Below are 11263 nucleotides of genomic sequence, written 5' to 3'. Positions count from 1 at the left end.
GGTGGCTTGATTGGCCTTTAGGGAGGATGTGGGTTGTCAAAATGGGAAAGTAGGGAAAGACTAGCATCTCCGTAACAGTGAGCAAAACCAAAGCTCTTCCCTTTCCAAGATGGGTGGATGAGATACTCCTTTTGCAAACTAACAGCTGGAAAACAGTGAAGGTGCATTTTGTCACTGGAGGTGCTATCTGGCCAAAACCCTTCAGAAAAACAAGGGTAGCAAATTAGAATGTGTATTTAAAGTAACTGTTTAGGTGCTGACTGCTCCAGCAGGACAAGTTGTATGATTGGAAATACATCTTACAAACTTAAAAGTACAATAGTGTCTCACTCAGCAGCAGGAGACATAAAAACAAATAATTCAACAGACCCAGAACTACCTTTTAATAACATCTACCCTTAGTGTTCTTTCCTTAAGTGTTTGGCAGAAGTGGCCCCGACTGGTTGTGTCTCAAATGTCCAGGACTTACAGGAACAGATTGTGAAGGGTGTTGTCACTGACCATCTTTTCCAGTTAGAAAAGCAGCAGCATGTGGAACTGGAACTAGTTCCACAGAATTGTATTCCTTATCCTACTTGAAATGTTTGTGTGGTGTGGAACCATTCACGCCATCCTCTTACTGCTGAAAATCAAAATGTGAATGTGCAATATTGCTTCCGAGTCACTGTGGTAAACAGTAGCCACCTTGCTGAAGGTGCTCCACCATTGCAATACTTTACTGGCGATTATTCCAAAGTACCTGAATAAAGCAGATTTGTTTACAAAGTTAGTGGACAGATATGTAAGTTTTGAACACTTTGTATATTTAATAAACACACTGTACAGTGCATTATAACATGAGCTACTCAGTAAGTTGAACAATACAGTAAGTGAGCCACAGAGTACATACTGTATTACAGAAAGCATACATTGAAATAACTTTTATGACAGAATGGATCTTTCTGTGTTGTAAAATGCAGGTTTAGATTTTTTTTAAACAGTATAATTAAATTTGATCCACTGGCAACTGATCTATCCATCCTGGTCTCAAAAATTGACTTTGATTAATATATGTTGTACCACCTCACCACTCAACAGCACAACAAAACATTAACAGTAAGCTAGTCCAGCAGCCAGAACTAAGCAGTGCATAGATGAATCTACTTGCCTTTCAAATTTTACTGCCAAGGCAGTGTCTGTTTCCCAGTAGTAAATCTTAGGGGGGAGACACTGGAAACGGGGGTAGAAGATAGTGTAGGGGAACACTAAATCTTTAAACTAGCCCAACTGAAACAGACTGTATTTAAAGCATGCTACAGCCAAAGACTGTATGGAATTACAGGAAAGGAGCAAGAGACCCTTTTCCTTTTCTAAACTAGGGTCTGTGAGTAGCTCTGCCCTGATTGGGGCCTAACTGCCGAGAAGAACAAAGTATGGTCTTTTCCTGGGCTCTAAAACATCTTCCATGTTCTACATTTTCAACCCTTTTATCTGGAATGTCCAGTTAAGATCAGTTTTAGGTAGGGGAAAGGGTGGTTTTGTGCAGATGCCTCATGCATAAAAATATTAATCTCAAAATTAAAGAAATAGATATGATAGAAATTCAATTGAAATATCCTGCTTGCTTACAATAAGATTCCCTCTGCCCCCAAAGAAAAATGAAGTGCTAAGTGATTCTGCATTTCATCTCTTAAGGGAGATAGGTGAGTTGGTTGCCACCCTTGCAGCCCTTTGCTTATTCAGTTCAGCAACAAATAGGAAGTTTCTCTTATGTAGACCTCCACCATACACTGCTAGCAGACGCAATCATTTTTAAGGGTGAAAGGGAGGAGGTACTCTGACACCATCAGATGGTTATGGACTAATGAAAATCAGTAACAGCGCTAGTGGATAGTTTTGTGACAGTCACTTGTTCACAACAACTGGCCTAAAACTAGCAACTTTCTTAACTCGTACTGCTAAACATTTTGTATTTTTTAGTTGTAAAGTGTAGTGATTACTTTATTTATCTTTTAAGCACCACTATCCCTCCTATCTGCAATGGCAAAACTCTGCTTCCCTGTTCCCTGTAACCAGAAGTAGAAACCAATTTGGTTTGAGAGGAAAAAAGAGGCTAACAATAAAACATCTGACTGCATAAAAAATGCTTGAAAAGACTAATATTACACAAAACAAAACCCCGTCTTCTCTCTACCATCTGTTGAACAGTGCAGAAACAGATGCTTGTTCGTAAAGGTGTTGTATATTAGCACCTACCACTTCCGTCTGTTTTGCCAGACACACAGGTAGTGTATTGTGCTCCTCCACAGAGTGGAATTTGGATTTTCTGCCCACTCCCTCCATTATTTTGCCAACATGAGTTGGAAGCATCACTGAGGTGATGCATGCTATTTCGAAGGAATGACTATACATCTACATTGGTGCCCTCTTGTGGCTAACCGAGCCTATGCCTTGAGATGGAGCCAGTTCAGAAAAAAAAATTTGAATGATCACAGAGAAGGCCTGGGCTACAGAGTCCATTTCAGGGAACAGAGGAGAAAATGCAACAGCAAGTGTTCATGGAACAGAATTATCTTCCTAGCCAGTTACAGTCAAGAGGGGTGAGTAGGAAGAGCTGGCAAAAGATGGGGAGGAGGGAATGCATTTTACTTAATGTTTTTCTGTAAAAGTTGGTCATGAAATAGGAGGGGCTTAGCTGTAGCTATAAGTGACTCCTAATTTTCAAACAGGCTCCAGACCAGGCAAGGCAATTCATGTTTTAAATAGTTTTAGTTTGAAAGAGCTTTTAAGGGCACACAGTTTAAAAAAACAAAAACGGGTGCCACCTTTGTAAATGCCACTGTTAATTTGCACCTGTCACCTTGATTTTTTTTCAAGCTTTAGTTCTCAAGTGAGTTAGATAAGGAAAAAAATCCATCTCCCCAAATTCCCCCTTTTCTGCACCTACCATTCTAATTTAATCTGTTTCTATGTACCTCACTGTCCATTAAAACAGGCTTTATATCAAAACCTTCAGCTGTGGCAATTTATCATAAGCTTTCTTGTTTTAACAGGAAAAGGTCAGCTGTGGCAGCAGGTCACCCGTTTAGCTATCTCTTGCATCATCAACCTGGAATCAAGTTGAGAGTACAGGAGATTGTTCAGCGTGTTATTTGAGGATATTGTCAGGAACTCTGTCTTGGTTTTTGTCCAAGGCTGGCTCTAACAGTCAGAGCAGTAAGCCAGATTGCAATCTCCTCTCTTAAAAACAGCATTTTTCCCTTTTGCATATGCTATCTAACATACTCATCTGCAGCACTTTACACCTGCCTTAGCTTCTGTTTATTTTGCACCATCAGTGCCTCTGCTTTGACTTCTCCTTCACCTATGTGTTGAGTATTAACCCTTACTGAGATGTAAGGTTATGGGTTCACTGTGTCCTGGGCATACTGGGAAATGTACAGATGAAGGCTAAATGCCTCTAACTGCCTAAGATTATAGTGTACATAACAATTACTTCCTACACTTTGCCTGTAGTCCTGATTAGTCATTTAACCTTTCACTTGAAGCTAAGTGGAGTGGCATTTCCCATTTCCCCCTCCCACATCTTGCCGTTACACTTCTACCCTTGCTGTAGCTGTTGGTGTGTGTATATGTGGGGAGGGGGAGCTGTGGTTATTTTTTTGGGTGGTGTGGCAAAGGAATCTCATTCCATTTTTGTCTAGGCACAGCTGACAATAGATGCTATATTCAGTGCTGTCAATCTTTTTGAATCCCTATGCACAGCTGTTTCCTTGAGAAACTTTGCTAAAAGTTTGTTTGCCCGGTGTATAGCACAGAGAGCTATCATACGGTAAAAAACCAACACATGATTTAGCACCACAGTAACAGGGTTTTTTCATTACATCATCGTCCTCCAACATTTCCTGCTCTCTTTTGATTAGCGGTACGTTAAGAAATCTTCCAGAATAATCATATGAAAGTTCTTCTCCAGCAGAGATAGCAGCAGCAGCAAAAAGTGCCAGTTTGGGCACCAGAGAGTCAATTCGGACAGGAACCATAAATAAATTTGGCTCACAAGAATGGTTCAGGAACCTGCCTACATTTCCTATATTCATAGGATCAACAAATGTCTCTATTATCTGTCCATCATACACGTGTTCCCTCACAGCTATAATATAGTTTGAATCCTCTGGTGTCTGTGCCTGTATTCTTCTACATGCCTCACGGAAGCAGAGAACTTCACCAGCATATTCACACACAAATCTTCCTTTAGGTATGAACTCCAGTGTGCGGAGACCCCAACCCTTCTTAACAGTCTTGAACACCTCAAGTCTGAATTGTAAACCCCTCTGAATAACCCTGTTTTGACAGAACTCACCACAACGGCACATGGCATTGCATTCAAAAATAGGCCTAGTATAGTCCACTTCACTTCCTATGTATTTGATGCATGAACTGTTATAGTTTTCACCATGGCGAAGACATGAACAAGTATTGGCCACGCAGGAAGCAGTAAGACAATTACATCCTGGAAAAGTGATTTCAGAAGGATCAGTGTCTTCTCCTGCTCCTGCCACGTGCTCTGGGCTATACTGCAAAGAGATGATGACAAATTAAAATCATTTTGATAACTATACTCCCCTTCACAGAGACAAGCACAACTTTTCTTATTAAAGTAAAGGGGCCAGATTTTCAAAAGAACTCAACCTCCAGGAGCTTCCAGTGAGACTAATGGATAGTGGACACTTTTGAAAACCTGGCCCCCCAAAAAGCACATACTAATCAGGTCACTACAATATAACATTCTTGAGATCTGTGTCCCATAAAGACTGGAAAAAAAATTAATACACCGTATTTTTTTGTTTAACATCTCCCAGGTGCATAACAGTGATAACTGCTTTTCAAATGACCACTTTTCTTCAAGCATCTGGTATGCAAATTAATAGCTCCTAGAATCTTTTCATATTTCATCTTTACAGAGGGGAATTGTTTCAAAGTTTTGCCAATTTAAAGTTAGAAACCAAACATTCTTTATCAATGCTGACTGTGACGAGTCTGCTGTGAAAGCAGAAATGTGTTGTAGTTTAGTTTCAGGACTCAGCTGCATCTGTGCAGTTCCTAACAATAGCATTACCGGTTACTGTATTTTTATGTGTCTTATTAAAAAAGTGAACATGACATGAAAGACGTAATTAACAGTGCTGGAGCTGTAAGTCCTTGATCATGGAACAGATGCAGTGACAACGCTGGCTTCCCTTACATTGCCCCACCACTGTATCTCAACCCTGGCCCAAGAGAACCCAGTCCTCTCAGAATAAGAAGGCAGTTCAGTCTCCATCATCTTTCATTTCTTGGCCTATCAGTAGGGCCCTGCCAAATTCACAGTCCACATTGGTCAATTTCACGGTCATAGGATTTGAAAAATTGTAAATTTCATGATTACAGCTATTTAAATCGGAAATTTCATGGTGTTATATTTTTAGGAGTCTTGACCCATAAAGGAGTTGTAAAGGGGGTCACATTGTTATTGTAGGGAGGTTTGCAGTACTGCTGCCCTTATTTCTGCACTACTGCTGGTGGCAGCTCTGCCTTCAAAGCAGCTGGAGAGCGATGGCTGCTGGCCAGGAGCCCAGCTATGAAGGCAAAGCCACTTTCAGCAGCAGCACAGAAGTAAGGATGGCATGGTATAGTATTGCCACCCTTACTTCTGCACTGCTGCCTGCAGAACTGGGCTCTCAGTCAGCAGCCGCCACTCTCCAGCCACACATCTCGGAAGGCAGCTCAGAAGGAAGGGTAGCAGTACTGTGACACCCCCCCAATACCCTTGTGACCCCCCTGCAATTCCATTTTAGGTCAGGATCTCCAATTTGAGAAACGCTCGTCTCCCCTGTGAAATCTGTATAGAAAAGCACACTAAAGACCAGATTTCACAGTCCGTGTCGCATTTTTCATGGCTGGGAATTTGGTAGGGCCCTACTTTTCAGATAAGACTGCCCACAGGGAGACAATTATAATGCAGACTTCTAAATGGATCCAGAAAAATCTCTTCCTGGATATATGCCAAAATCTGGAAACAATTACTTTTTAAAAAAAACTTGAAGATTAGTGTCTAGGTGAACTAGCTAGGAGAGGCGGGGGGTGGGCAATTAAAAACAGCTTTATATGTTTTCATTCTAATTCTTATTTGCTAATTATGTAGATGAACTCTTTTGAAAGCAGTTTTTAAAATGCAAATCCTAGTCCACATGGATTTAAGGAGAATATGCAGAGTGCTACATTAATTATTTAATTCATAAAACAGCCCACTGGATAAACTAGAGAGAAATTCTCACCAGCCCCCACAAAACTAATGCATCTAATTTTATCTAGAGTGACCAGACATGAGTTAATTATTTTGAGCAACAAAAGAATCCTTTAAAATAGAAAAAGCATGCAATATGCTATTTATTTACATAATAGACAGAAACAAGCAGATGGTGATGTTAATTTCCTAGTTAATCTACATATATAAATCATTGTGAGATTGAGTAAATTATTTAAACAGAGCATTACTATTTTATCAAACAGATACCTTTTAGGCCAATTCAAAAGCTCTTCTGTGAGAACTGTGTTTGACTTTGAAAATAATTTCTAGCCATTTTTATTTTTAATACTCATCATCCAAAAAGCTTTACATTTTGAGATGGTAGATATCTTGTTACATTGAGACCTGGTCCTAGTGATTTAATTGTCACAAGAGGAAAGTCTGTTGCAGAGGCAGGTATCTAAGTGTTCAGAACTGTATACTGATGCATCCGCAGAGGACAAAAATGAGTTGGTGATTGCATTTCAACCTGGTTACCACTGAAGGAAGGGATTTGGTTTAGTTCAGACAACACAAAGCTGGAATTCATGCTTTCAAAATTACACAAATATCCCTGGCAGGCCCAGGAGAGTGAATATTCATATGATGAACGAAGGTGGTTGAAATTTTGCTAAATTCTGGAGTCAAAATATAGATACTTAGAACAAGATACTCCAGAGGCATGTTTGTTTTCTTTATAATGTTCCATTTGAAGGAGGGAAGGGGAACATATTATCCAGAAACCTAAAATACATACTGTGATTAAAATGTTACAGTGGGCCTGTTATGTTAAATTCTGGATGCTCAGGAGCATACCAGTTCATTCAGAGGTTTATTTTTCCTCAATTAGCAACTTGCTCAGCCACTTGTATTTAAATTAGAGCAAGTTCTGAATCTTTCTAACATTCACTTATCTTTGATACTCCCTTATTCACTAACTAGAAGTTTCTCTATTTTCCTAAAATTTCACAAGCCCACATCATTTAACATGAATGTAATGTTTAGTCCAATACACAGCTCCATTTTCGTTAGGGTTCTTAAATTCTGTTTTCCTATGAATCCAACATTTAATCAAAACCTAACTAGCCATACAACTCTGGGGATTTGTTTGTAAGTCTCTATAAATAGTTTAGAAAAGAGATTGGATACATTAGGAGTTGGAGTTAGTTAGGATGAAAAGTGACAGTTAACACAATAAAATGTATGAAAGTTTTGAAACATTAACCACCTCACACACTGTGGCACTCTAAAGTGCCTGTCAAGTTCTTTCTTTGATTCTGTTTTACTGAAGAAGTAACTATAATCCCTGCTAGCAATGCACTTGTTTTAATGGTTGGGCTATAAATTAACCAATGGCAATATATTTTATTTCTGGAGACCAGCAGGTGAGATATGGCTTTAAGATTAAAATCTGTAAAAACCATCAGCAAGGAAAAAGGAAGTAGTACAACTGAAAACATTTTAGAGAGAAGAGCTTTTCCATTAAGATCTAGGATGTTTCCTTTTAAAAAATTGTGCAAAATGTCATTTTTAACCTGAGACCAGCTGAAATTAGTGCTTTGATTCCCCATTAATCTATAAAGAGATAGTACATCTTTTTTCTGCTAACATTACTTTTTTAAAAGTAATGTTTGTGTCAACTATTTGCTTATTTACTGAGTCTTGCAGGTACAGGATGTAAATCACTTTTTTTTATTTTTAATGGCCAAGTGTCTGCTGAAAAGCAAAATAATGTAAATTGGTAAAAACACATAAGCAGGGCATTCAAATAGAGGAAATTTTAAAATACACGTACTGCTTTATTCTATCTATTTTAAAATATTTTTTAAAAATCTTTTTTTAACATTAGTGGAAGAGCCAAGGGGGTTGGTGGGGTTTTATTTTTGCAGGTTACTGGAAATCAAACCATTCTATTCCTAGATATAAGATGTTGGAGCCTGGCTGGTCCCAGGATATTACAAACACAAGGTGGGTGGGGTAATATCTTTTATTGGACAACTTCTTGAACGCAAACTTCCTGAAGTTGTCCAATAAATAATATCACCTCACCCATCCTGTATCTCTAGATACAAGTGAGGATTTTCTAAGCCCTGATTTGTTTCAGAAGGGACACGTTAGAATGTTTACCCGTTCAGGGCCCCTATCCTACAACTACATGCAACCAGTTCCCTACTACTGCTAACCACATCCCTCCTGAGGATGCCAACGCCAATCTGGGTATAAAGTTTCAGGACTGGGGCAAACAATCAGAACTTCCTTTGCACCTATTAAAGATTTATGGAACGTGGAAATGGTCCCTGTTTGTACAAGCACCGTTTTACACACAGTTAAGCGTGTCTTTCCCTCACCCCAGCCAGGGAACGCATCTGTTGAGAGAGAGAGTGAGTGTGTGTGTGTTCCCCAGCTGAAGTGTCCTGCGAGGAGAGGGCTCTTGGCTAAGACCACAGTGCCCGCTAATGCAATGCGGCACATACTGCAGGAGGGGGCTGGAACAAGACACAGCAGCCCACACGGTCCCAAGGCTGATCGCCAATTACTCCAGCCCCACGCGGTGTAACACTCGGGCAAGGCTCGCCGAGCCCCGAGCTCGTTGCTGTGAATTCAGACTGGACAGCGTGGGGCGAGACCAGCAGGGCCCTGCTCATCCCAGCCACGGGTCCATCCTCCCGCTGCACCCGGAGGGCTGGGCTCGGGGCGCCCCGCCCGGCGGGCCTGCAGGCACCAGCTCGCCGGGCCGCCTCGGCACCGGCAGCAGCGCTTCCGGCGCGCTCGGCTCCCCGGGATGCTCTGGACCCGCGCGGCCCAGCTCCTGCTCGGTGTCGGGCCGCGGCCGCCGCCTACCTGGAAGGCCGGGGGTTCCTCGCACGGCGGCCACACCGACACGGGTAGGCTCTCCAGCCCCCGGCTCAGGTCCCGCGCCGCCATGCCTAGGCCCGGCTGCTGTCGCCATGGCAACAAACCCCACTTCCCTCCCCTCGGATTGGCTCCCAAGCGACATGTCCTTGTGTGATTGGCCGAGATGAATGACATCACAGGCGGAGACCCGGAAGTGTGCGTTCGCTTAAAGGGACCACAGGTGGGGAACAGACCCTGGGAGAGGGACTTTCCATCTGGCACACACAGGAAGAGATTTTTGTGTGCGTGTGAGACACAAACACCTACACACAGATGATGGCATTGTGTGTGAGAGACAGGCATTCTCTCAGACACGGTGTGTGTGACAGAGACACACCCACACAATGACGTTGTGTGTGTCAGTCAGACACACTCTCTCTCACACAATGACATTGTGTGTGTTGGACAGACACAGCCTCTTTCACACAAATGACGTGTGTGTCAGACAGACAGACTCTGTCACACACACAATGACATTGTGCATGTCAGACAGACTTTCACACACACACAATAACACTGTGCATGTCAGACAGACACAGACTCTCTCACACACAGGTGATGACATTGTGGGTGTTGCCCCAGCACAATCTGACAGGGTGCTGTTGCTTCCCTACATAGTACTATTATTTTTGTTATGTCCCCTCCCTCTCCTAGGCCCTGTGAGGCTTTGTGAAATGAATGTTTTTGTAAAGCATCTCGAGTTCAGATGAGAGAGGCCACATACCGTTACATCCACACAGTGCCCTATTGTGCCATGTCATGGGGACCTAAGCACTGGGATGGGGTGATGCACCACTTGATCTCGAAGAGCAAATTGCTATAGATGGCACACTCGGCAGAGGAGCTGTGACTGGCCATGGAACCAGAATTATCCCTCCATGCGCTCAGGCCAAGGTTGGAGCACTTTGAGAGGGCAGCTGTCCTGTACTGTTGCACCTTGACATTGGTGCATCTAGTTGTGCAGATAAAGGCAGGCCTTGCTCTTGCAACTCCTTCCACATTGGCGATGACTGCACCTGCAGCTGCTTCAACTGCAGGGCTGAGTCCAAAGAGCCAACAAGACACTACCTTGTATAGGCACTACTGCTTATTACTTCTTTGGTTTTATAAAGTAGAATCTGTTGGAAATTCCACAGACTATTAAATGGGTTTTTCCTAGAGCTAGTTGGGAAATGATTTTTTTCTACCACAATTTTTCACAGATTTTTGTTTTATTTTCATTTTTTAATTCAAAATTTTCTGTGGAAAAGGTTTGGTTTTCCATTTACGTTGTTGGTTTAAAGTTAAAATATTGGGTGGCTGGGTTACCATTTTTTAGGATTTCAAGTTTTTCAACAAAAACCTGAATGTTTTCACAAAACTTTCCTTTTTGTTGAAAAAGCCATGTTCTGTCAAAAAATGTTTTGATAGAAATCTGTAACAAAACAAACAACAGCTAGTAAAAAATTCTTTGTTTTTATTGCTAATTTTTCTATTACCGTTATTTGGTTTCAATGGATTATAGAAACCCAGAGTTACGAACACGTCTGTGATCTCTAAATCACCCAATTCTGACATGAATGTTAGGGAAATAAATCTGTACTACCATATCTCCATATTTTGAAGAGATGATAATGGCAACAGTTTAAGTATTTGCAGCAGATCTCTTTTAAGATGCTTTTCAGCTCCAGCTTCCCTCTCTTCAGAATGTTGCCAACTCTCACCCTTTTTGGATTCATTTATCCACCTTTTCCACACCTTCCATCCTGGAGAGGTGGATCAGATTCCCAAGCTGGAAGTTTGATTGTAGAGTGATCACTGATATAGTTCCAGGACTTTTATTATTATCAAATGGACTTTTGGGTTAAGACAAATACAATTTGGCTGCTAACACCCAGCAACAGATGGAGTTTTTTCCATTTGTTTAAATAACAAAAGTGGTGAGTCATTATTCTTTTCCGCAAGAAACAGATTTGCTTGTAGCTATGGGGGAGAGGGTGTTAACAATTAGCACAGGAGCATGGAAAACTCTCTGTTCTCTCTTCCTCCTCCTTACCCCACATACTCATGTTATGCTGTCCCATA

The 11263-nt window shown here is 41.5% G+C and overlaps 1 protein-coding gene across 1 annotated transcript; it reads right to left on the bottom strand.

Annotated features, from left to right (window-relative positions):
• Positions 1-783: 783 nt before the first annotated feature.
• On the bottom strand, positions 784-9296 carry LOC123374256 (histone-lysine N-methyltransferase SETMAR). Its single transcript, XM_045024019.1, has 2 exons — positions 9146-9296; positions 784-4553 (listed from the first exon to the last, which is right to left on the bottom strand). Exons 1-2 carry the CDS (start codon positions 9227-9229, stop codon positions 3735-3737), a joined length of 903 nt encoding a protein of 300 aa, XP_044879954.1. The 5' UTR covers positions 9230-9296; the 3' UTR covers positions 784-3734.
• Between the last annotated feature and the right edge of the window lie 1967 nt (positions 9297-11263).

This window comes from Mauremys mutica, chromosome 7 (assembly GCF_020497125.1).
Source record: "Mauremys mutica isolate MM-2020 ecotype Southern chromosome 7, ASM2049712v1, whole genome shotgun sequence".
NCBI classification, from domain to species: Eukaryota; Metazoa; Chordata; order Testudines; family Geoemydidae; genus Mauremys; species Mauremys mutica.
Note: the sequence above shows the minus strand (reverse complement) of the source record. Positions and strands in the feature narration are given on the sequence as shown.

Coding starts and splice junctions, on each gene's coding strand:
- LOC123374256 (XM_045024019.1), bottom strand. CDS start 9,229: ATGGCGGCGCGGGACCTGAGCCGGGGGCTGGAGAGCCTACCCGTGTCG. Junction 4,554..9,145: donor AGGAACCCCCGGCCTTCCAG/GTAGGCGGCGGC, acceptor ATCTCTTTGCAG/TATAGCCCAGAGCACGTGGC.